A 27,135-nucleotide genomic window follows, 5' to 3' on the forward strand; every position below is an offset into this window, starting at 1 on the left:
AATTTATATACAACTGCATAGGACTTATAATGGGCGAAATAATATTGAAAAAGAAAAAGTTGGAGCATTACCTGGTAATTATTAAAACTATAGTAACAGGCACATTGCCATCAGTTCAGTTCAGTCGCTCAATCGTGTCCTATTCTTTGCGACCCCATGAATCGCAGCACGCCAGGCCTCCCTGTCCATCACAAACCCCCGGAGTCTACTCAAACTCATGCCCATTGAGTCGGTGATGCCATCCAGCCATCTCATCCTTTGTCATCCCCTTCTCCTCCTGCCCCCAATCCCTCCCAGCATCAGGGTCTTTTCCAATGAGTCAACTCTTCGCATGAGGTGGCCGAAGTATTGTAGTTTCAGCTTCAGCATCAGTCCTTCCAATGAACACCCAGGACTGATCTCCTTCAGGAGGGACTGGTTGGATCTCCTTGCAGTCCAAGGGACTCTCAAGAGTCTTCTCCAATACCACAGTTCAAAAACATTAATTTTTCGGCGCTCAGCTTTCTTCACAGTCCCAACTTTCACATCCATACATGACCACTGGAAAAACCATAGCCTTGACCAGACAGACCTTTGTTGGCAAAATAATGTCTCTGCTTTTTAATATGCTATCTAGGTTGGTCATAACTTTCCTTTCAAGGAGTAATCGTCTTTTAATTTCATGGCTGCAGTCACCATCTGCAGTGATTTTGGAGCCCCAAAAAATAAAGCCTTTCACTGTTTCCACTGTCTCCCCATCTATTTCCCATGAGGTGATGGGACCAGATGCCATGATCTTAGTTTTCTGAATGTTAAGCTTTAAGCCAACTTTTTCACTCTCCTCTTTCACTTTCATCAAGAGGCTTTTTAGTTCCTCTTCACTTTCTGCCATACATATATGTACAATTGATTTTTGACAAAGGTGCAAAATGAAGACAAGTTAGTCTTTTCAACAGTGGTAATGAACTGACTGGGTATTTATGTGTGAAAAATGAGTGTTAGCCCATGTCTCATCCCATATACAAAAATGAACTCATACTAGACCATAAATTTAAATATATAAAATCTATGATTGTAAAGCTTTTAGAAGAAAACACAGGAGAAACCATTTGGCTTAGACACAAATTGTCTGGTATCTACACCACATTTTAAGGGAACTCTCAAAAAGTGAATGAGTAGAGGAACTGGCTCTTCCACACAGTGCTGTTGGGAATGTACAATGGTATAGCGACTCTGGAAAATAGTTTGGCAGTTTCTGAAAATCTTAATATAAGCTTGCCATACCACCCAGCAACTTCAGTTATGGGGAGTCCATAACATAAAATTCACATTGTGTACAAATTTACTGCGCATTTCTTTCCTGTGGTTGTCATAACAAATTACCTTAAAATAACAGAACAAAACCAAATGGCCTTAAGATGACAGAAATCTATTTTCTCTCATTTCTGGAAGCCCAAAGTCCAAAATCAAGGTGTTGGCGAGGCTGCACTCCCTCAAGAGTTCTAACAGAGAATCTGTTCTTTGCCTTTGCCAACTTCTGGTGACTCAGCATTTCTTTGCTTATGGCTAGATACCACTCCAGTATTTACCTCTGTGATCTCATTTCCTCCTCCTTTTCTCTGTGTCTTCTCCTCTTTTTTGTATCTTTTAAGGGTACATTAAATAATCATTTAATATCAGCACTGATAATCCAGGATAACTTCTCCTGATCTAGAAATTAATCACTTATTTTGTCATATAAGGTAATAGTCACTCTTTGTACTATACTGTATGTAGGTTCCACAGATTAGGATCTGGATATGTCTTGTTTTGAGCCACTGTTCACTTCATTACAGTCAACCCTCTCTGAACCCTCAAATTCAGGATAATTGCATGTTCAAAATACGTTTACCCCATACAGACATCCCTAGAAATCTCAGCACATTACAACATTAGTTCTTAACAGTAAAATGTCATCCGACTCAAAGTTCACATCTCCTCATCAAAACTATCTAAATTAGGTATAGTTGTCACCCTATGTATTATACATCCTGGAGCAAAATTCCTTTTGATCTGTGTAGGAGAAGGTATAGAGAGAATGAGGCAGAAAAAAAAATACATGGAGAAATAAAGATGGGAACTATTTCAGATTTATTGAAAGACAGATTTTGAACATGACAAAGCTGAAAGGTTAAGAATGACATAGTCAGCTTTCTGAAAACCAAAGCAAATCTTGAAAGTAGCCAGAGGAAAATAATATATACAGAGAAAAAACATTTTCAAACTGTTGACTTCCTATCAGAAACCGTGGAAGTCAGAAGGCAGTGGAATATCTTGTTTAAAGGACTAAAAGAAAAAAGTACTGGTAATCAAAAAGTCTCCATCAAGAGCATCATTTAAGAATGATGACTGAACAGTAAACCTTGCAAATCCACACTGTTGTGCAGGGAGAAATGATAACCAGAGCAAACTTGGATACTTTGGAAGTAATGAAATATCTGAGAAATGATCAATTTCATATTAAAGAGGATCTCTCCCCCCTTTTTCAATTCATTTAAAATATGTAGGAATGTTAAAATTTTAAATTTAATGTTAAGATACTTTTTATATGTAAGAAATTTAAACATTTTCTGAGGCTTATATTGTATACATGTAATACATATGATAACTATAGCATAATACCACTGGTGGCTGGGTGGGAGCAGGTAAATGGAATTATACTGTTCAAGGTTCATTTGTGCTGTACCTAAAAAGACAAAGCCTCATTTAAAGTGGAATTCTAAAAAAATGTTTAATTAATTCAAAAGTAATTCTGCCGAAAGGGAAGAACAGAGACACAAGACACAGAGAGGATAAACAGAAAACAAAATTAAATAGTACATCAAAATTCAACCATATAAATCATATACTAAATATTAACATATTTCAGCCTAAAGAACTCCAAACTAAAGGGACAGATTAGCTACTAAAGATTGTCTTTGAGTCTTCAATATGGTGATAGTAAAAACATGTTAAAAGGTATGTCATGCAAATAATAAACATATGTATATTAAAAATTTGACCATATTAATATCAACTAAGAAAGAGGTTGAGACAAAAGACTATTACCAGAGATATTTCGTAACGTTCAAGAGTCAAATTATCAGGAAGATTTAAATGTCTGTGCACCTAAAACTAAGTTTAATAACAACTTGCTAAACATTTGATGTGGCTCAGATGGTAAAGAATCTGCCTGCAATGCAGGAGGCCTGGGTTCTATCCCTGAATTGGGAATATCACCTGGAGGAAGGCAGGGCAACCCACTCCAGTATTCTTGCCTGGAGAATCCCCATGGACTGAGGAGCCTGGTGGGCTACAGTCCATGGGGTTGCAAAGAGTCATACATGACTGAGCAACTAAATACATAAGGAAAAAAGGGCAAATCTGTGAGCAATCCTGTTAACTATATTGTCCTGAACAGCTAACCCCCAACACCTGTAGTATATTTATGCTTTTAAATTGTGACATCTTGTATACTTTATATGATATGAAGCAATGGACAGTAGATGGGCAAAGATTTATAACTGATGAATTTAGATGGAAATCACTATGCAGGGCAGGGCAAAGCAGATATGAGTGGGTTGATTCTAGCTTTTCTCATCAGTGGGTGGATTCTCACCTGGGGCCTTAGTGACCCAGATTCTTCAGTTACCAGCTATGATGTGTTTGTACAGCTCCTGGCCCTGAAAGAGGGACATCTGCAATCTGCCAGTATCTCCTTCATCAGACCATCTGATGGATGGATTGCACACCAGACCATCGGCAAGGCCATTGACAGATGCCCAAGTTTCAGTATAAATATAGCGTTTCTATTAATAATCCTTAGGGGAATTATCTAAAGCAGAATCCACAAACTTCTTTTAAAAGCCAGAAAGTAAAATAGCTCTGCATTCTATATGTTCTCTGTATTACCTGTCATTGTAGCACAAAAACATCCATACAGAAATGAACGGGCATCACTGGCCCACAGTTATAGTGACTCCTCGATTAAAGCAGAGGCGACAGCTTTCCGTTATCCTGCTGTGCTGATTGATTCTCATGTTTGTCTCTCCCAAGTTTTTGTTGGTGCTGTGCAGCTTCCCTGGGCCTGTGGACACCCTCACTATTCGTCTTAGCCAAACCATCAGTGAGTCAGGCATCTGAAGGAAGCTCTGTGATTCAAGGGCTTATTTAACCACTGGCATGGCTTCAGGCAGTAGAGTAGGTGATAATGTAGTTGTAAAAACAAGGTGCTCCTGGCGGTGTTCTGGAACACATTCTGAAGTATACCCTTCCCACTTGACTAGCAGTCCCTCTTGGGACCTTCCCACCATGCTCATCATTGGATTGGAATTGACTTGTCCCAATATGGGTCTGGAAAAATCACAGAGCCTCCATGAGTCAGTTGTTGAGTTACAAGAACCCAGAAGCAGGTTAGTAGCTGCCATCTAAAAAAGGGAGTGTACTTGGATGCTGGCTCAGGCAGGTGGCGATGTTGTACTGGGATAACGCCTCTGCGTGCTTTAGCAGCCATTACATCTCCACCTTCACTTTCTCCTTGGATTCTCATGTGTCTGTTGCATAACATGGGAAGAAATGGAAAGCCTAGCAGGCGAGCCGCTGGGGGCCTCAGTCTTCATGGCAGAGGATACCCCCCAACACATAGACGCATGTAAGTACAGTCATCAAGCCTTTAATACTAGTTGTTCAGTTCAGTCGCTCAGTCGTCTCTGACTCTTTGCAACCCCATGGACTGCAGCATCCCATGGACTCCCTGTCCATCACCAACACCCAGAGTTTACTCAGATTCATGTCCATTGAGTCAGTGATGCCAGTGATCTCCTTTAGGATCGACTGGTTGGATCTCCTTGCAATACAAGAGACTCTCAAGAGTCTTCCACAACACCACAGTTCAAAAGCATCAATTCTTCGGTGCTCAGCTTTCTTTATAGTCCAACTCTCATATCCATACACGACTACTGGAAAAACCATAGCTTTGTAGGCAAAATAATGTCTCTGCTTTTTAATATGCTATCTAGGTTGGTCATAACCTTTCTTCTAAGGAGCAAGCATGTTTTAATTTCATGACTTCAGTCACCATCTACAGTGATTTTGGAGCCCCCCAAAATGAAGTATGTCACTGTTTTCCCATCTATTTGCCATGAAGTGATGGGATCAGATGCCATGATCTTAGTTTTCTGAATGTTGAGTTTTAAGCCAACTTTTTCACTCTCCTCTTTCACTTTCATCAAGAGGCTCTTTAGTTCTTCTTCGCTTTCTGCCATAAGACAGAAACTGCCACTAGTTGTATTCATCAACATAAACTACAATAGTACACCCACCTATGGCTCAGTGGTGAAGAATCTGCCTGCCAATGCAGGAGATGCAGGTTCAACCCCTATTTTAGGAAGATCTCCTCGAGAAGGAAATGGTGACCCACTCCAGTGTTCTTGCCTGGAGAATCCCATGGACAGCAGAGTCTGGTGGGCTACAGTCCATGGGGTCGCAAAGAGTCATACATGACTGAGCATGCACACACGCATGCACAAGGTCACTTTAGTTCTTCTCTGAACTGTGCTTCCACTTTGTTCTAGGATATTTTTTACTTCTCCGAGGGTGTGGGCTGTTTCCCCTTATACGAGGACATGGACTAATGTGTTTAAGGTGCACATGCCAGTTTTTCCAGTGACAGCTGCCAGGTGATTTCATTATCCCCTATCTTGGTGGCGGGGGAAGCTAGCCTGCAGTTACTATGGGAGCATCCAGGAGTGTTAGTCTTTTTTCCTCACTTGGCTAAGTGTTCATGCCAGTTAATTCTGGATGAGCAGCGGTGCTGCTTGCCAGCGTCCAGGGAGGATCCAGGCACAGCAGCCCCTTCCTTTCTGTCCCCACTCCTGGCACTGCCCTGGTTCACACTGCAGTCCTCCACTCAAGCTCAAGCTTCAGCAGGAGCCAGCTCCCAAGGGCACTGCTGGCACCGTGGTGGTCCCAAGGTGTCACATCTGCATTTTTTGTTTTGATTTTTATTGAAATAATCATAGATTCATGTGCACTTACAAGAAATTGTACAAGAGATCCCATGTATGTTTTACCCAATTAATCCCAGTGCTGGCATTTTGCAAAACTAGAGTATGTGACAACCAATATACTGACATTGGCACAATGCATTGATCTTTTTCAGATTTCACCTGATTTACTTGTGTTCATGTGTGTGTACATGTGTATGTAAGTGTATATATTTTAATCACATGTGTTGGTTTGTGTATTCTCCACTGCTGTCAAAATACTGAATAGTCCCCTTATGTTACCCTTTTGTAAGTGACCTAACTTTCACAGTTTGTTTAAACATTCACCTGAACTATTTACAGTTTGCACTATTATGAATATGTTATGTGAACATAGTTTTCATTTCTCTGGCATAGATGCCCAAAAGTTTAGTGTGCTACTTATTTTAGCTCATTTTCAAATTTTTAGTGCCTAGCAGAGTGCACGCTTGTTATAGGCTTCCCCTGAATATGTTATTGAATACATAAATGAATCTGAAGAATCGATATGGGGAGGGAGTAGGCAGATGAGTTAGACGCTATGTATGGATTATCATTGGAAGGACTGATGCTGAAGCTGAAACTCTAGTACTTTGGCCACCTCATGCGAAGAGTTGACTCATTGGAAAAGACCCTGATGCTGGGAGGGATTGGGGGCAGGAGGAGAAGGGGGCGACAGGGGATGAGATGGCTGGATGGCATCACTGACTCGATGGGCATGAGTTTGAGTAGACTTCGGGAGTTGGTGATGGACAGGGAGGCCTGGCGTGTTGTGATTCATGGGGTTGCAAAGAGTCGGACACGACTGAGAGATGGAACTGAACTGAACTGAACTGATGGATTATCTGTCTTTACCACATCTCCGTTTAAGCAACTTATTCTCACGCCATCTTACTGCTTTTAACCTTATTGCTTTGTCAGAGTTAGATAATTTTTAACAAAAGTGTATTTATCAATTTTGAAAGAGAAGTCATTGAACTGTTGGGTTGGGAATGTCTGTGTTGTTTTTAATTGCTAAGTTGTGTCCAACTTTTTTGTGACCCCGTGGACTGTAGCTCACCAGGCTCCTCTGTCCCTGGGATTCTCCAGGCAAGAATACTGGAGTGGGCTGCCATTTCCTTCTCCAGGGGATCTTCCCAACTCAGGGATCGAACCTGCATCTTCTGCATTAGCAGGCAGATTCTTTATCACTGAGCCACCAGGGAAGCCCATGTTAATATATTGTATATTGATTAATTAATATTATATATTCATTCTTGGGCACACAGCTTATTTTAAATATTTTTCTTTGTTTTCATTAAACATAACCTCATCTGATGGCTTGGACCTTGACCAGTTAGCGTTTGTGGTATGGGACTTGTCTTTATGGTTTGATTGTCATTCTTAGCAGGCTTCTGAAAGATAGTAAGTACTCTGGGATTTGAGATTTTTTATCTGAGTACTCTCTGCTTTCAGGTTTTCTTTCTTTTTAAAAGGGAGTTGGAAAGGGAATTGGTAATTGAATCCTTAGGCATATATTTGTCTACAGAAATAAAAACACAGGGTTTATTTTTCTCACCTTACAAGAAGGCTGCTGCTGGTTTTGGTACAATGTCTCAGTGACTTTCTTTTTCTTGTGATCACTTTGTAATTGCCACTCCACTGGGGCATCATTTCTGAATTCAAAGCAGTAAGATGAATTCACACAGTAAGGACAGCTTCAGTGATGTTAATTCCTTTTATCAGGAAAGTGGATACTTTCCCAGAATACTGCAGCAGCATCCTGCTTTTGTCTGGCTGATCATAACTGTGTCAGCGCCTACTCTAAGAGAGGCTGTGGGCAGTGTGTAGGAAGCATCTGTAGTGGTGGCAGGTGAGGTAGTGAAGGCTGGAGGTTGGGTGTTCCATGTGCCATCCACTAGTTACATCTGTACAACCATAAATCAAAGTATCGTGCATTTTCATCATCTCAGAAAGTTTCCTCTGGCCCTTTTCAGTCAATCTACTGCTCCACTCACACCCTGGGAAATCATTGCTTTTACTTAATTTTTTAAAAAAGTATCTTTTACATAATTTCTAAGATTTGGTATGGGGCTACAGGGCTGCTATTTCTGGTCAGTTTATTAATTTTTCTAGCTCCATATTATAGACTTAAGGTCAGTAACAGAGTCCTTATCTGAGTGTTCAAAAACTGCAGATTTCTTAATTGTGTCTCCCCCAAGACCTCCCAACACCTCCTGAGTTGTAATTCTGAATGTGGGACCAAAGATCTGTATTTCTTACAGATAATCTAAGTGCTGCCTAGCACACTGAAGTTAGGGAATATCTGCTTTAGATTTTAGGGTGTTAACCCTAAAATTTTAAACTGCTCTTACTGGTTAATTGAGACCGTGGAGTAAATTGGTGGCATAAATTTAGAGCCTTGTGTGATGCTGATTGCTGTATCTTAGACTCCTAAATGTAATAACACTTAATTCTAGTGCTCAAATACTGTTGTTTTATATGTCATTTGAATTCAACCCATTCTGTGAATGAATATATACTTGGTTTTGTTTTAATAAAATGTTGGACATAATTATTCTGTATATGTCTGCTATATTAGATTTTTATTGCCCCAAATGTTGTTTGGGTGAGTAAATCAATGAAATTAATTTAGATTGCTGATAAAATGTTTTTATAAATTAGAATTACTGAAATAGAACTGCACTAAGTTTTAAGAAAAATTTAGTTTTCTATAGGCCTAATTGGTTTCTCATAGCCAAATTTTGCATCATTGCAATAAGAAGCAAGTGTGAGATGTTATAAATATGCCAAAAAATGCATTTAAAGAGCAATAAATTATGTGACCCAGTAGAAATTTGCAAAACAATTAAGCACTGTGTATTTCTCATTTATATCTTGTTAAGCATGCTGACATTTGCTTATTTAAAAGCTCAGAACTGATAATAATGAGTGTCCTAATGAGGGTTCCCCGTCTTTCTTGTTTTTAACAATATGTGAAAAACCACCCAACTTGTTTGATAACATGGACAGTTACATCATTTTGCGTCTTGTGGATAGGCGACTTGTTATCCTCTGTAACGTTATTTAAAGGATTAAACTTTCCCTAGTTTCTTGACTGCTGATGTCTTCAGCAACTCGTCTCTGCTCATTTATGTATCCCGATGTGTCTTTAAGTTCATAGAGCAGAATCACTTCTCTAACAGCAGTTTTCTAAGTAAGCATTTAGTGGGATTCTGTCTACTTGCCTTGATACTATTTGTTACCACCACCTCATTTCAGAAGTATTCTTAAAAGAAGGAAACTTTTTTTCTTTGACTTGATACTATTTGTTACCACCACCTCATTTCAGAAGTATTCTTAAAAGAAGGAAACTTTTTTTCTTTGAGGAGACCAAGAAGTCGTCTTGATTATAAGTGTCTTGGAAAAAGGTTTTCGATAACATGTTTTAGTTCCACTGATGATGGAACATAAGTTACTCAATAAGCCTAAAGTTTTTTTATTTATTTGATTCTGGCTTGTGCTAATGCGTGTGATACAATAATATCAAATTCGTCGGGTGCTGTTTCTTCTCTCTTGCTTCTGCTGTTTACCCTTTTCTTTGTCCTGCTGCTTCCTTTTCTTTTGCTTTTCTGTTAGTCATTTAGCTGAAAGTTATTGTAGGCGAAGAAGACAGATGAGACACTTGAGGAATGACTTTCTATTTGTAATTCTAGACTCGCTGGGAGTTAAATTTCTCAGCATAAAGAATCAGGAGATTCTTTAATTGTAACATTAATGTGGCATTTGGATGTGTCACAGCAATTGAAATGGGTGGACATGTGGTTCAGTTTAGGGTATATCTGTGTATTGATCATTTTTGTCTATCAGTCATCTTGCAATGAAATATTTATTTGATGTATAAAACTAAAATTTCTTTTTTATTTCAAAGGTTCAAGGCTCTTGTACTTTGATGAATATTTATAGCTTTTATTTGTAAGGTATTTCTGGAATGTTAGTCAAGATTTTGAGTTGAATTTAGGCTTATCAAAGATTTAATATATTGAAAATTAGCTTCTTGGATTGCTTGAAGAATTTTACTTAGTTCATGTTGCTATAATGTTAGCTAATATTTTTCATATTCATATATATATATATATAGACACGTGCATTTTTCAAGTTAAATCCTACTCATCAGCATCTTTAAATTATCATACTTTTGTTGTCTGGTTTATTTTTTAAAATACTATTTGACAATTGTTTTATGTGCTGGAAAATTAGTTTATCATTTAGTCAGTGTAGAAATCTTTCTTATGTACCTGTGACTTGCCTGTTTTTCAAGAGACTGTGGTTAAAACAGTATTGAATTTTACTTGGCTATCTTTTTAAAGTATAAAAGTAAATAGAGATTTTTGTTCAAATTTTCACCATTAGACTAGTTTCAAGATAAAAGTAATAAATTCAGCTTGTCAATTTGAAAATACTGAAAATTCCGTATTAGCGTGTGATAAATGTCATACAATTTAGTGACTAACTTTACCTAGATCAAGTCTGTGGCCAGCCAGTTGTTTCTGTAAAAAGTTCTTTTTTTTTTTTAATGAACATAACTGCATTCATCTATATATGTCTTCTATGGTTACTTTGACACTGGAAGGGCAGAGTTGAGTAGTTGAAATAGCTGAGAGAAAAAAAAAAGAAATAGCTGAGAGAGAGCAGATAGAGTTGGCCTATAGTGTTTGCCGACCACTGCAAATACATAAGTTTTTATGTTTTTAAATTGTTATAAGAGTGATTTTTTAAATTGAGTCTTTGACATGCAGTATGCAGATTTAAGGTATATAGCTTGTTACTCCAATACATTTATATATTGTAATGTGATTGCCTGTTGTAGCCAAATTTATCACATTACATAACTGTGCAATTGTTGTTGTTGAGTCACCAAGTCGTGTTCGATTCTTTTGTGACCCCATGGACTGTAGCCCATGAGGCTCCTCTGGCCACGGTGTTTCCCAGGCAGGAATAATGGAGTGGGTTGCATTTCCTTCTCTAGGGGATTTTCCTGACCCAGGGATCAAACCCGTGTCTCCACCATTGACAGATAGATTTTTTGCCACTGAGGCACCTGGGAAGCCCAATTATAAAATAATATCGTCTATATCATTATACTGTACGTTAGAGCTGTACAGTATAGAGCTGTGTTTTGTTTTAGAGTATTAGAGTAATAGAGCTGTGGTTTGTTTACTACTTGTTACAAGTTTGTACCCTTAAAGACCATCAGTCTTATCCCCACCTTGCATCCCCTGGTAACCACCATTTTACTTTTTTTTTTTTTTTTATAAGTTTGCTTTTTTATTTTTCACATTTAAGTGATACCATAAAGTACTTTCTCTGTCTGACTTACCTGGTTTAGCATAATGGGTTCAAGGCACATCTGTGTTGTCACATATAGCAGGATATCCATCTTTATCATGGCTGAAATATTCCATTGTGTATATGTATGTATCACATCTTTCTCCAGTCTTCTGTTGATGGGCATTTGGGTAGTCATTAGAGTGCTTTGAGACATTTTTTCTTCCTACTTCTCTTCAGGGTCCTTTAGCTGCCGTGTTTATTGAAGGGACTCCTCCCTAACTTTCCTTCAGCTACCCTTATCTCCACCACAAATTCACTCCCCTTCATTTCACTCCCACAGTCATCCTTCAAGAACTGAATGCTCAGTTTTCCTTTGGCTGTGCCGTGCTGCTTGTGGAATCTTAGTTCTCCACCAGGGATGGAACTCGGACCCGCAGCAGTGAAAGAGTCTTAACCAGTGGACTGCTTGGGAGTTGCTCAGAATTGAAATCTTTACTCCACTCTTTTCTAAATAAAATCCAGACACCGCTTGCTCTGACTTTCATGTTGTTTCTGACATACTGAATTGCCTTTCATTTCCATCTTGAAAGTGAAAGTGTTAGTAGCTCAGTCGTATCTGACTCTTTGCGACCCCGTGGACTGTAGACCACCAGACTCCTCTGTCCATGGGATTCTCCAGACAAGAATACTGGTGTGGGTAGCCATTCCCTTCTCCAGGGAATCTTCCTGAACAAAGGATTGAACTTAGGTTTACCATCTGAGCCACCAGGGAAGCCCCTTCCATCTTACGTCTATGCATGTATATCTGAAGTAGAATATCTTAATATGTCTAAATTAGAATGCCCTTCTCTCCTTTCTTTATAAATATAGCCTACTTCAAAACTCATTTCCAGAACCCAGAACTATTCAGACCATGTTTTTGATGCCACTCCTGAGTCTCTGTCTGCTCTCTCGAACATCTCCTTTTTGCTTGTCACAAGCAGACGTTGTATATTCCTTCTTTTTTGTTACCACTGTGCCTCATGTGTAAGAGTTATTTCACTTTTATATGTTATATTTCTGTTAATGTCTTTTCTTCCTGTAGGCTGTGAGCTCAAGGATGATTTTATCTGCCTCTTGTTCTTAGTGTTTATTAGCATGTTACCCAGCAGGTATTTGTTAAATAAATGATTAGATTAATAACTTCACCTTGTATACATTGTATAATGTATGTTTTAATTTTTCTCTTCTATGCTTTTTGGAAGGCAGATGCCTTTAAAGAAATTAATATGATCCATGTATTTTTTTTTTTTAAATATAGGTTTATAGAGTGAAACCACCTAGGTCTTGTTTTCTGATTTGGCACTCTATACAGCAAGGGGTAGAATTCCCTTTAGAATATCTAAATCTTACAAATCCCTGATGTGAAGCTTTGATCACTATTCACAATGACTCTAGTCTTTAATATAAGCATTTTGAAAATATAACCTGATCTGAGATAAACTTGGTAACCAGGCAAGCATTTCTGTTTGTATTTGGAAATATGTGTGTGATAGTCTTCATTAAATCTGAATAGCTGCAGTCATTTCTGTGTTTCTCCATGTTTCATTTCTAGGTGCAGGACATATGCTTCAGCCACGACTGTCGCTGGGTTGTGGTCAGTACACTCCGGGGCACTTCCCATGTTTTCCCAATCAACCCTTATGGTGGCCAGCCTTGTGTTCGAACACATATGTCACCACGAGTCGTGAATCGTATGAGTCGTTTCCAGAAGAGTGCTGGGCTGGAAGAGATTGAACAGGAACTGACATCTAAGCAAGGAGGTCGCTGTAGCCCTGTCCCAGGTCTATCCAGCAGCCCCTCTGGATCCCCTCTGCACGGTAAACTCAGTTTTCTCTCTCTTCACTGTTCCCAACAGTCCTTCTCCCCTTTACCTTTAATTTTTGAGATCTGGAATAAAATAAACCCGTTTTTCTAATCTGTTCATACAAAGAAGATCTTGGGTTCATTTGAGGACATTCTTAATATATTAAATCATTTAATAAATTGAAATAATGATGATGATCATTACCATGATATTTTAACTCCCTAACTTTTTCACTGTGTAAGGATTACTTGATGCCATGTATATGGAATATGGTGTTCAAGACCGTTTTCATAAATTTAGAGATTGAATTTTTTACCTGTAGATCTTTTCCAGAAAACTCTGGCTTTAACCAGAGTCAGTACTATAGTTCATTAAGAAATATCTATTGTGGGAGAGGGATAGTCTTGAGTCATACATATTTTAGAGCAGCATTTGCATTTTATTTCAATATACACCTCTGTGGGATTTCTCTTAATGTATTGCAAAAAAAGCCCCCCAAATCCCAAAGACACATATAAGTCTATACTTTAGAGAAAATACTTGTATAACCATCATCCTAACCAATAAATGAAACATCAGAACTCCATTTTTGTGTCCCCTTCCTGTAAAAGCAAACCATGATTCTGACTTTAGGGTAATCACTTCCCTACTTTTAAAAAAGTGAACTTTTGCTCACTATTGTTTGTGAGATTAATTCATTTATTTCCATTTCTCTTACATATTCCATTTGTATATTTCTACTTATTTATTTATCCTTTCTCCAACTGTTGATTTATATTTTGGTGGTTTTTGTGGAGTTCTTATGTATAATGAAGATATGAAAATGTTGGTACTTAAAAAAAAAAAAAGAAAATGTTGGTACTTGTTTCATAGGGTGAATGTGTGCTCATTTTTGAGTGGAAATACTAGGTTAGAACATATGCAAATCTTGACTTTGGTAGATATTACCAGAGTGGTTGTAGTTATTTTCTTGGACTCCAAAATCACTGCAGATGGTGACTGCAGCCATGAAATTAAAAGATGCTTGCTCCTTGCAAAAAAAGCTATGACAAATCTAGACAGCGGAGACATCACTTTGCTGCCAGAGGTCTTTATAGTCAAAGCTATGGTTTTTCCAGTAGTCATGTACAGATGTGAGAGTTGAACCATAAAGAAGGCTGAGTACCGAAGAATTGATACTTTGGAATTGTGGTGCTGGAGAAGACTTTTGAGAGTCTCTTGGACTGCAAGGAGATCAAACCAGTCAGTCCTAAAAGAAATCAACCCTGAATATTCATTGGAAGGACTGATGCTGAGGCTGAAGCTCTAATACTTTGGCCACCTGATGTGAAGAGCCAGCTCATTGGAAAAGACCCTGATGCTGAGACAGATGGAGGGCAGGAGGAGAAGGGGGCAACAAAGGATGAGATGGTTGGATGGCATCATCGGCTCAATAGACATGAGTCTGAGCAAACTCCAGGAGATAGTGAAGGACAGAGAAGCCTGGTATGCTACAGTCCATGGAGTCACAAAGAGTCAGACACAGCTTAGCGACTGAACAATGAACAACATAGGTTCTTCAAGGGCTTTGCTTTTTGTGTTGCATATTTTTCTTAACTTCAGTTTCACCATAAACTTTATGGAGAGAGATTCAGTGTGCACACTGGGTGGCTAGGTTGACCAGAGAACCAGATATATTAGTAGAAAAATAGGGAGAATTTATAGTCTTTCCATGTGTGCCTTTTCAGAGAGCATTCTTCTGAGCTCCTCTTTCTTCCCACTCTTCCTTCTCTAATAAGATACCATATACCAGGTTCTGTGTTAGACTTTGGGGATAAGATGCACAGAAAATTGAGGTCATCTCTGCTCTTGTCGCAGGGGAAAAAGCACATACTGAATGCTGAACAAGTACCTTTCCATGTATTTCTGCTGAAGAGTGCGAAGTGCCAGCCAATTAAGGATTTGTCATTTGTAAAAGATCAGACCTTTGAAGAGTAATACTTGAATTCTCTGTCAAAATATATTATTTTCCCTCAGCATTATTGCTTTCACAACTTTCTTAATGTTTTTGCATAAAGTTAAGAGAAGACATCTCAGAGAGGAGATTATGGGTTTTGGGGCAACACAGCTGTTCTTAAATTCCCCTTTGAAAGCAAGGAATTTCAGGGGACATTTTCCTCCTCATAACGTGTGCTGAAGTTTAATTAAGTTGGAATTTCACCTGCTTTTACTCCACCGTTTTTTCTCATTTTTAAAGTGCAGACTTTAGAGTGATGGTCATTTTTCTTTATGTTCTTTTTGTATGGTACATGTCAAAACAAAATGGGCATTGTTGTTGGTTAGTTCTAAAAATGATGTATTTACAGTTTGTGTGGATAAACAATCTGATGCTAGTCAAAAACAATGTAAACTTTTGTACGGGGAGGGATTCATCTTGAAAATGAATCATGCTTTGGCGGTATTACCGTTGTTTGTCTGTGCTCTTTTTAGCAAAGTAAAGGAAACTGTTAAATAACAGTTGATATAGGGATATTTCCTTTTTACTTTCTGGAGGCAATCCAGTTTAAGTTAGGATTATTTTATCTATTTGCCATTTTTTACTGAACAGAGGATGTTTATTTATTTGAAACATAACTCTCTCTAAATATCTCTTTCATTTCTAATCTTGTTGCCTGGACCTTAGGCTTTGTAAGGCATTCTTAAGATCCATGAACGTGGATAGGAAAATATCTCAACTTTAGGTTTATGATCCCCTACCCAAAGTTAAATGTTTTCTTTCTCTATGAATATAGACAACACATGCCAGTAATAGCAGTTCTTGTAACACTGTCACCAGTAAAAAAAAGATGCTTTTGTATCATATACAAAAAATATATTTTGAAGTCTTTTGAATTGATATATTTTGAAATATGGTTTGTGCTCATCATTGCTTGAAAATTTTTATATATTATTATGTAATGTTACTGCTTTTAATATTTATTTACATGTATTACTATAGCAGAACTTAATGTTTAAAATAAATTGATAGCTTTACTTCAATATAATAATACAGTTTTCTTTTGTAATTCTGTGTATTGTATCCCACGCATTTCTAAGTATTATTCTGAGAAAGAATCCACAGACTTTTCTGGGCTGTTGAAGTAGTCCACGACAGAAATGATTAAGAACTTCTTGTCATCATTTCTGACCTCATCTGTTTCAGTAGCTTCTAGCCTTTTTTTTTTTTTTTTTCTTTTAACTATTGGAAGCATTTTCTTTGTTAACTGTAAATACACTCTTCCACTTTCCTACTTTCAGTTTTTTAGTGTTTCACTATGCCTTTGGGATGTTCTGGAAGGTTCTATCTTCTTCCCAGCTTCTTGTCCCACCACACCTACATTTCCATACCCTTCCCTGAAAAGGCCACATATATTCGTTTCTTGACATACTCTTCTAGAAATAATTTTTATTGCCTGAATGTTTACTAAAACCCTCTTCATTCTGATCTAGCAGTGGCACTTCATCTCTTAAACCTTTTTTAAACATCTCTGAATGTTGTGTCTTCTGTATCAAGTTTGGTCTTGGCACTGTGCACATAATTTTATTATATTTTAGTATGTTAATTGTTCATTGGCATGCCTGTGTCTCCCAGTAGATTGACCTCTATGAAGAGATGATCTTTTTCTTATTTATATTTATATCTTGGTACCTCATGTAGTATTTGGTAAAATGTAGATTCTAAGTCTTCAAATGAAAGTTTTCAAACATCTATCAAGGTTTTCTAATAAAAACAATTCATTACTTGTCAGAATGAAGAACTTTTCATTCATGGTAATGTTGCTTTTCATTTTAACATCTATAAGATTCTTTCATTTTATTCAAGAACTTTTTTTTTTGTTTGTTTGTTTGTTTGTTTGTTTTTTTTCATTTTATTCAAGAACTTTTCATTAATGTTACTATGTTCCTGAGCTCTAAGGATACAGCAGTGAATAAAAAGAAAGCATCTGTGTTTCCGTGGAGCTGACTTTCTAGTGGAGTGATGTGTATGATGCATAGGATAGATGGTAGGTGGATGGATGGATAAATACGTAGTTTTATGTGCTATAGGACAGAGTAAAGGAAGGGAGGTAGGGTGTACTGGCGAGGACTGCAGTTTGAAATTAGGCTGCTTCCAGCAGGCCTTACTGAGAAGATGACATTTGAATAGAGTTCTGATGGAAGTGTGGGAGGAAGTCATGCAGATACCTGCAGAACGTGTTCCAGGCAGAAGAAACAGCCAGTGGAAAACCCCTGAGCTGGGAATGTGTCTGGAGTGTCCCTGGAGAGGCAAGGAGACCCATGTGGTTGAGAAACATCACGCAAGCCGCAGAGTAGAAGATGCGGTCAGAGAGGAAGTGCAGCCAGGTCGTGTCAGCCTTTGACTTTTACTCAGAGTGAAGTGGGGGAGCTGTGGAGGGTTTTGAGTGACGTGGCAAGACTGCAGAAAGGAGATGTGTATTGAAAATGCACCGTCTGCCACCTGACAAGATGAGAACCCTACCGAGACCAGTGAAGAGGGTATCGTAGAGACCCAGGCGAGGGAAGAGAAGTCAGGGTGACTAGTAAGGCTTTTGGCCTGAGTACCTGGAAGGGTGGGACTGCTGTCACAGGAAATGAGGATCACAGGGGTAAAGCAGGTTTGGGGATAGAGACAGGATCAGAAGTTTTGGACATGTTTACTTTAAGAGGGATCTTGACCTAGTGATGCTAGGTGGGTAGTTGGTTTTATGAATCTGGAGTTCAGTGGGAAGGAATAAGCTGAGAATAAATGCTGGGAAGGCATAGATAAAGAAAGCCAAAGCAGGAGGAGATCACCTAGTAAGGGAATGAGTATGAAAAGATGGAGATGTCCCAGGTCTGAGCCCTAGGGCCCTCCAACTTTAAGTAGTAAGTGGCATAGAAAGAAAATCACACATGAGACATCCTAGAGGCCAAACAAAGACTTTTTTTTTTCCTGAGAAAAGGGAGGGAGTGATTAATGTGTTAAATTCTGCCAATAGGACAATTAAGATCAGGACCGAGAAAAACATAGAATACCGCTGCATTTAGTCAAGAGAGGACATGTGGCTTCGATAAGGGCAATTTTGGTGGAGCCATGGGGGCCTGATAGGGGTGGATTTTATTAAGGATGGGAAGAGAGAAATTGGAGGCCAATATTGACAGGCCTTTCAATGAGCACTGATGGAAAATGGGGAAAAGTTAGAGGGCAAAGCTGGAGTGGGAAGTGGCAACCCACTGCGGTTTTCTTGCCTGGAAAATTTCGTAGATGGAGGAGCCTGGCGGGCCGCAGTCCGTGGGGTCCATAGAGGGTCGGGCCCGACTGAGCATGCATGCACTCACACTAGAGGGCAAAGAGAAGACTGCTTCTGTTTTCTCATAGAAATAGGAAGTGAATGTGGTTGCGGGTATTGGGAGCTTCAAGGAGACAGGCAGATAGTCCTCTGGGACATGAGGACTAACCTTTACCAGTTAGGAAGTTTTTGCTGAATGCAGAAACCCCTTCTGCCACTATTATTTATGCTTCAAGCAAATTTAATTACTTGCTTTTGCTTTTCAGCTTCAGTCGACACCTTGTTTCTGCACCTGAATTGCTTTCTGCTTATTTCTTCAGGTAAATGTTGAATGCGTCTTGGCAGCTCAGCTCAGCTCTCAATGTGCTTTCTCCCTCTTAACATAAAGTGCCTAACTCCGCTGTTTGTTTCTTCTGTAAGTTCTTTATCTGGATTTATTGCTTACTGCCTTCTACCTATTATTTTTGATGATCTCCATTATTAACTGTGACTTCCTTCGGGAGTCAGTTAGAGGACCTGCAGCCATACTTCCTGTGGTGGAAGCTGGGTGACTTTCTGACTCCGTTAATTTAAACACAGAACTTGCTCTACCTGTGCCTTAATTCTCTATCAGTAAAATGGGGATAATAAAATTACCTCCCTTAGAGAGTTACTGTGAGGATCAAAGCACTTTGAATGGTGTCTGGCACATGTGAAATAACTCAGGAAAAGATTAGCTCCTGTGATTAGTTTCATTATTGATTTTGTTTATTATTGAGGAGGTATATAGGACTCATTCACTATTCATATTTTTTATAGTACCTTATATGCAAAAAAGAGAGTAAATGAAGAATTCATCCAATAATAAGCGACTGAAATATAATTGCGACCTTATTTGTGTATAGGATCTTGTAGCATTATTAGACTCAAAATTGATAAGTTGATTTCTGACGTTTCTTAATGTGTCTGACTCTTTTTGACCCCATGGACTGCAGCACACCAGGCTTCGCTGTCCTTCACTATCTCCTGGAGTTTGCTTAAACTCGTGTCCATTGAGTCGGTGATGCCATCCAACCATCTCGTCCTCTGTTGCCCCCTTCTCCTCCTGTCCTTTATCTTTCCCAGCATCAGGATCTTTCCCAGTGAGTTGGTTCCTCACATCAGGTATCCAAAGTATTGGAGCTTTAACTTCAGCATCAGTCCTTCCAATGAATATTCAGGGTTGATTTCCTTTAGTATTGACTGGTTTGATCTTGCTGTCCAAGGGACTCTCAAGAGTCTTCTCCAGCACCACAGTTTGAAAGCATCAATTCTTTGGTGCTCAGCCTTCTTTATGAATGTGATGCCATACATTAGGAAATATAGTTGGATAAATTAATCCATCCATTCTCTGGCCTTTCTTTATTTTGCCAATTTTCCAGTTTAGATTCAAGAATATGGCGGTTACTATGTGATAGGGCTTTCAAGGAATTTATTTTTTCCGTTGCATCAACAGAGGGATTTTGGATTCACTTCTGCGGTTCTCAGAGGTGTCTCCTTCCCATTAAGTCATAGGTCCTCAAGGGAATCATAGCTTTAGGCATCTGAATTCCAGATTCTGCTTCTTTCAAATGGAAGTAGTTGATGAGACTGAGTCCTGTAGATGGGGCCTCTTTGGACTTGAAGTCTCCTTATTTTAATAAAGTGCTTCTAAGTAACTGGTAGCATCACTTTTCTTCTTGGCATCTATATGAGACATTCTTTGTTTCTGTTAGAAACTCTGTTTATAGCCTTCATTTGATGGTTTATTGTAATTACTTACTTTTGTTGATCGGTAGTTTTCTTGATACAGACCACATCACAATTGTAAATACAAAGTAACCACACATTTCAACCTTATACAGTTTCACCTCCTTAAGACAATCAATAATAATGTGATGTTTCTTGACTTCTCTTTCCACATCACTGTTTACTTGTGGATTGAAGTTTCCATTTGTATGTTTTAATTTTTGCCAAGAAAAATCAATCATGTGCACTGTAGCTCTGCTTTAAATTTTATGCCTCATATGACACAGAGTATATATATAGTATATACATGTTAAATGGATAAAAATCTTCTTTTAGGCTATCATAGTTTAGTACCTTTTTTTTTTTAAACTGGTTGCATGTACTTTCTTGTAGTTCCTGTGAAGTTTCTAATTTGTTTTTTTAAGTTTAATAGTTTTCCTAGTGAGTTTTTTTCTTATAAGTTATTTGATCATCTTTGTTTTTACATTTCTATGCACAAAAATTATGTATACTTAAAATATTTTCATGTCACTTCCTCTTGTTTCTCAGAGAGGGCAGATGAGTTCTTTAAGGAAAGTAGATTGAAAAGAGAGGCCTTATAATAAATACTGTCCTGAAAACAAAGTGCTTTATTTCAGAAGCCCTAATTGAAGAAACCATCTACTAAATAAAGATAGCATGATTTTTTAATAGATTATTTTATAGAGTAGTTATAGGTTCACAGCAAAGTTGAGAGGAAGTTTAACATAACATAGTTTTGAGAAAAATAAAATTACCTATGGAATATCTTTAAAAGCTCTTATATTATCTCTAAATTTTACTTTATATTAAATTTAATAGAATAAAACAAGTCTATTAGACTATTTTATCTTTTGTCTATATCATTTGTAATATGGCTTATTTTTCTCTCTTTTTAAATTTTATTCCTTAAATACTGGCTTAAGTAGTTATAAATTGAAGCTAAATTGGCACTTTTTGTTTTGCTCTTTACTGTTTATGAAATATTTTGTGTTTTCTCTGTGTTTTTAACTTTGGCGCGTCAGAGACTGCAGTTTTCAAATTTTGTTTTAAATTGGTTAATGAGACACGCCTCTAGAGGGCGATCTTTTCTAAACTTTCCCATGATTTCAATCATGGCCGCCCTGGCTTGAACCTGGTGTTCTATAGATACTGAAGCCGTCTAAGATTTCGTAGTAACTTAGCTTCCTTTTTATTATGTTTTCTATGATTTATTCCTCAAAGTCATTACAGAATTGAATTTTTGAAGTAAATTAATGTCATTTATTATCTAGTTTTAGTATCTCATCCAGGTACCTAGCTCCTGTGAATGAATTTAGGGAGTTGAATGAAGGCAAATGTTTTAGTTAATCATGGAGTGATTTCTGTGTGTGCTAACAGTTCCTTTCTTTGTTTCTCTACATATTGCTATTCAAGGATCTATCTCTGTACTTTATGGGAGCAGTGATTACACTCCATTATTGAGGCATCAGTAGGCCTGATACTTTTCTGCTAACATTTGGAGTTTTATTTTTGTTTACCTATTCAATAAAATTTTTGTACTGAAGCAGTACGTACATTTATTAAAAAGTAACATGATATCACAATTTTATAATGAAAAATTGCACTCTCCTGCACCCACTGCTCCTACTCAGAGGCTTTAATTCTTGATAATTTATTTCTTGCTGTCTTGGGTGTTTTTGCCCCTTTCTCGAAATCATGTCAGTTGGGTAATAGATATCCTATACTGAACCCCTAACTTCCTTTTCTATTTTCTATCTCTTTGTCTTTTTGTTTTACTTTAAAACAATATCCCCAACTTTATCTCCTAACCTGCTTATTGCATTTTAATTTCTACAGTATGTTTTTTTATTTCTCAGGTTTTTAAATTTCTGCAATATGCTTTTAATATCCTTTTCTGTGAATGTTTCTTTATTATCTCACCCTTTTCTTATTCTATAGGTGTAAAATTGCTTATCTTTTTAAAAGGTAGTTATAATTTCTGATCCATTTCTTTGCTCCTTATAAGAGAATTTGGCTTATCAATTTGCAGGTAAGCTTAGCCTTAGTTTTCCAGTGAGGAAGGTAATTAAGTAGGAAAATTCTGGTACCCAATGACCAGTGTCTGCAGGAGTGACCCAAGTAAACAGATTTAGAAATTATGAGACTTGGGAGTAGCAGCCATGAGTAGTCCTGAACTTAAGAATCTGAGCAGGAAGTAAAAACCTGACTGGTGGTTTAAAGTTTGCAAACTGCAGAAGGGTACGGCGAGTGGGGTCGGCGCTGTGCCGGGGTTACACAGAAATAGAAACCATAATGGTTTCTGTTGAGAAATAGAAACTATAATGGTTCTTAGCATAAAATGACATTTAGAATTTGGAGAAGGATGAGAAAAGGAAAGGGATTTAAGGTTCATTGAAAGAGTTATTAACATTGGATGATGTGTTTTTGCAGGTGAGAATATTGAAGCTAGAATGAAGCCCAAGAGTGAAGCTGTTTCAGAATGGCTAGAGTGGAGTTAGTGTGGGCATTGCCGTTGTTGGCAGCTTCAGACGAGACAGGCCATTCCCTTTTCAGTGCTGAGAATCTTTCCTAGTCAGGAATTAGCAAATGTTCAATAATATTTCACTCCTGTCTAATTTGGAGTGGATTAAAACATGTACACTTTGATAAAGTCATGGATGAAAGAAAATATAAAGCGACAGTACTGTTAATTGAATATGGTTTTCTGGCAGCAATCCAGCTGATTAAGAAAAAGTGTTTCTGCTAAGGCAGCAGAGATACAAGGAAGGTGATAGAGTCTTCGTTCTCAGGTGCCCAGGTAGGGTCAGGTGCCACACTTCTTTGTGATCTTCTCCATCAAGGACTTTCTATCAAAAGTGGTTTTTAATATAAACAGGTAAATTCATGGGTTTTGCTTTTGGAGAAATACATGTAGAAGACAAAAACTTGAACTGTTTATTAATGTTCTTAGGGTATACTTGGACTTATTTCTTTTTCTTTTTTGATTGGTGAACAGTTCTCTCTCACACATTGTTGATAATTTAGGCAGCTAAATTGAGTATGGGTTTCCTGTTTTCTTCTTGAGCAGAACATGTAAGCATATTTTAGATAGAATGCTATTTAAGTATTTTTAAACTGGAAATAAAATATATGTGAGTATAAAAGGTTTTATCTTCCCTTCTGTCAAAAATGCTGATTTGGCTCTTTTGCACAGTACTCCCATCTTTGTATGGTTGTTAAAATCTGTTGCTCTTTCCCATCTGAAGGAAATGCATCTTTGACACTTCTCATGACCTGAGTCATGATGCTGAAGTAGAGCCAGAAAATATCCTTAATGGTCATGAGTTAAAAGAAGGAAGGCTTCTATGGAGTGGGGGTAGGGGAGCGAGAAGGAGGTTGTGGGGAGCATCTTTGCTATTGCTATTTTGAATTATGTGTTTTTGATTATTAGGAAAGTTGCTTCCAGTGTACTATGATAGTTGTTACTCAGCAGAAAATACTTGGATTTTAATCTTTAGTTCTTCCTTCAGTATACGGTGTTTAATGTACTGGAAAAAAGATCAGTTCTGCAAATGTTTAATTATTTTGAGTCCTCTGAGTCTAAGAACATTACACCTTAAATCTGGCAATTTATTCAGTATTTTATCTTATTACAGTGTTTGTTTTTATTCATTCCAATTCCCATTCTTCCACATCTTATATGTTCAGTTTAAATAATAGCATTATATTTACTGAATGATGCCGGTAAGTTTCTGTAAGATTTTTTCCTTTATCAGTTAAGTGCTTCTGTTTGCTCTGTTGACATGATAACAGAATTCATTGCAAGATATTTAAGTATGAGAGATATGGGTATAGTATATTTTTAAAAAGCATTTCAATGAGGATTTATTTATACTTTGGAGAACTCATTTAATCCCAAATTTGGTTTAAGTGATGTCAGATTATGGGGTTTTTAGTTCTGGGGATTTTTTTCACTAAGTTTATTAAAAGTCTTCACTTCTAAACACTTACTCCCAAAACTCTGCTTAAGCTCAGTTCAGAAGACTGGGAAATTTTAAGGTTGCTTAAATTTGTTAGATTTAGGAATAATGTGAATCTTAAAGCAAAAGTCCCCAAATCTTTTTCTTTTATTCTTCTTATTTCTACAAAGAGTTTGCCTTGTTCCCTCCAGTGTTAAGTATTGTCCATTTAGTGTTAAGTATAGTCCATTTACTGTTTTGATTTTTCATTGTTGAAAGAGTGGTAAACTACTATCCTAATGTTTAAAATGAATTAATAATTGCTGAAACTTCTAAAATACTCTGAGAACCAGCTCTTACAAATTTTCTTCATCTCAAATCTTAGAATGCTATAAGAATAATAAACTAAGGTAATGAGCTTCCCAATTATGGGGAAAGATTTTAAAAATTCATTTTGTAAATTTGAGTTGGCCCTGTGAACAGATTGTGCCAGAAATAGAGTGGAAAGGAAATGTAGACAAAACATGTTCACACAATATATTTAATTGCCTGTCCCCATACACATTTTATCTCTGAAAATTTCTGGAAATATTTCTATTTTCCCACATTTGTATTTTTATGAATGTTGTTTCTAACTCTTGATCTCATCTCCCTTTCTAGGCTTATTTTTGCATTCCAAGGCTCCTTGTTCTCAGACAGCTTTTGTATCTTTTAAGAGTAGTGTAGACTGATCTTGTTCTACATATAGTTTTAGCAACAGTTCCTTTTGACTTTTAATTTTTACATATACATTTTCTAAATTTAATGAGTTTTAGATTTAAGGAAAGAAAAACAGATTTACATGTAACAGTTGTAAACACATTAAGGTAATAATTAACCGATGAAAAAGTATTCAGACTGGAAAAGGAAACCACCTGGCAAATTGTATATTTGATTATTTGTAAATTTATACCTTGATAACTATTTAATAATTAGTGCAGTTTTAATTCTCCAGAATGTGAAGTTTTAATTCTACTGACATTTAATAAGCACTAGCGCGAAGTTCCATGCAGCTCCTTTGTATGTGATGGGAAGAGTGATGACAGTATCATTAAAAACCTCGATCACCATCTTGCAAAAAAAAAAAAAATTGGATTCTTTTTTCAAGTCAATTTTGTGGGGTATTCTCCTGTTTTCTACCCTCCTGACCCTTCCCAAAGTACCTATAGTTATGTTTCTTGTCCTGTGAACTGGCTACTTGAAAAAGCAACAAGTGTTTTTGCTTGAAATGCATAGATGTTTTTACAGTATCTTTGCTTCCCCACCTATTACTCTCCAAAAAAGTTACAGGGAGAGCAAGTCAGTACCTAATCAGAATTGGCCTTGGATACTTCCTATCTTGCACTTTGTCACCAAAGCTGTTTGCTTGTTCTGTTAACAGTCTTTAAAAAAATATGGATGCATTATTCATTTTCTCTTAATTGTGTGTGTTCTGCTCGCCTTGGCTCCTGTGAACAAGCATTGCTTCCGCCCAGTTTGGTATGTGGGTCAGAAGGCACTGTTTCTCACCAGGGCGCTGCTGTTTCCTCTTCCTACTTGAGTAGATTACAGATTATACTGGAATACGCCTGAGAAAAGGTCAAAAAGGAGGTGAAAGTCCTGGAACTGCAGCTGGGAAGCTTGTCATTCTCATCTAGGAAAGGGGGAAAAAAGAGAGAGAGAGAAAGAAAAAGAGAAATAGACACTCTTATGTCAACCCCAAGCAACCCACAGTCAGGAAATTCCCATTTGCACAGTATACTTTTTATATATTCAGAAAGGACTTTATTTGGTTTTGATTAAATAATTATCGAGTGTTTAGCTGAGAAAGCTTTAATGTTAAATTAGATGGCAAGCCAGAGCTCAGTAGTGTTTTTAACTTTTCAGGGCCTAGATTTCCAGTGATTGTTTCAAAACAAGCTACCATTGTACTCCCTTTGACAGAGTCAAGAAGTTAGGAGCTTTTCAACTACAGAGTTAACTTGGTTAAACTCATTGGTATATTTTGGATTTTTATCCCTGTCGATTCCACAGCAGGATATTAAAAGCAGACTGGGCGTCTTGGTCTTCTGTGGAAAGCCAAAGCACCAAAAAATAAGCCCCATATGAACTTACTGCCAGTTTTTATTTTGGAAAGACGTGATGTTGAGTGTGAACCATCTATCTTCATGAGGTCTTAGAGCAAGGACATTGTTGGAAGGAGGACAGTAATGGCATGTTTGGTAATAGGGTTCTTCCTGTAGAATTGTCTTCTAGGATTGGCAGCCTGTCACATACACATTGGTTCTCAGTATGCCTCATTACTCCAGTTTCACAGCGTGAGAGTTTAAAATATTAGGGACCAAGGATGCTGATTGGGAGGCTTGTATCCCAGAACAAGAGTGGGTCCTGTGAATGGGTGATGAGAACAGAGTTTGAAACTCTTGCCGGAGTCCCATTTTGTATATGTTTGTGTTGTAAAGCTTCAGAAAAATGGAGTGCTTAGAGGAGATAAGAGTGTGTCCATGGTAAGGGTCAAAAAGTGAGAGGATAATGCAGACCTCCTAAAAGCCGTGCGCTCCCCCAGGGCATCGTCAACTCTGCCTAGTGTCCTTTTGCTTTTTCCCACATGAACCTCTGCCATTTTTATATTTATCCCTGCCTCCCCAATGACAACAAAAGACAGTGCTTCTTTATCCTCCCCCCTCTCCATTTGGTCCACTTGTTTCCATTGTAGTTCTTAGTTTCTTATGCCTTCTGTTCCTAGAATCTTCCTCAGACCCTCATTAGCAATAATCTGTAGCTTGTGCCTCTAGAAACCGGAAGCAAAAAGTTTTCTCTTTCTCACTGATGTGATACTGTTTTCAGGTACTTTCTCATCTACAGCTCTGATCCCCTGATTGCATAATGTTATTTTAACTGCTCTTATTTGTCTTCATTCACAGCATGGTCGGATAGGGAAATTTTTT

At 37.6% G+C, this 27,135-nt stretch overlaps 1 protein-coding gene across 6 annotated transcripts in view; it reads left to right on the top strand.

Moving 5' to 3' along the window:
* BCAS3 (BCAS3 microtubule associated cell migration factor) overlaps window positions 1-27,135 on the top strand; it is a 576,922-nt gene that overhangs the window by 202,434 nt on the left and 347,353 nt on the right. For all 6 annotated transcript variants that reach the window (XM_065910780.1, XM_065910783.1, XM_065910782.1 and 3 more), the window contains exon 15: window positions 12,925-13,189. In XM_065910780.1, the coding sequence (XP_065766852.1) occupies window positions 12,925-13,189 (265 nt within the window). The remainder of the gene's footprint in view (window positions 1-12,924; window positions 13,190-27,135) is intronic.

Source organism: Muntiacus reevesi, chromosome 18 (genome assembly GCF_963930625.1).
Source record: "Muntiacus reevesi chromosome 18, mMunRee1.1, whole genome shotgun sequence".
Lineage (NCBI taxonomy): Eukaryota > Metazoa > Chordata > Mammalia > Artiodactyla > Cervidae > Muntiacus > Muntiacus reevesi.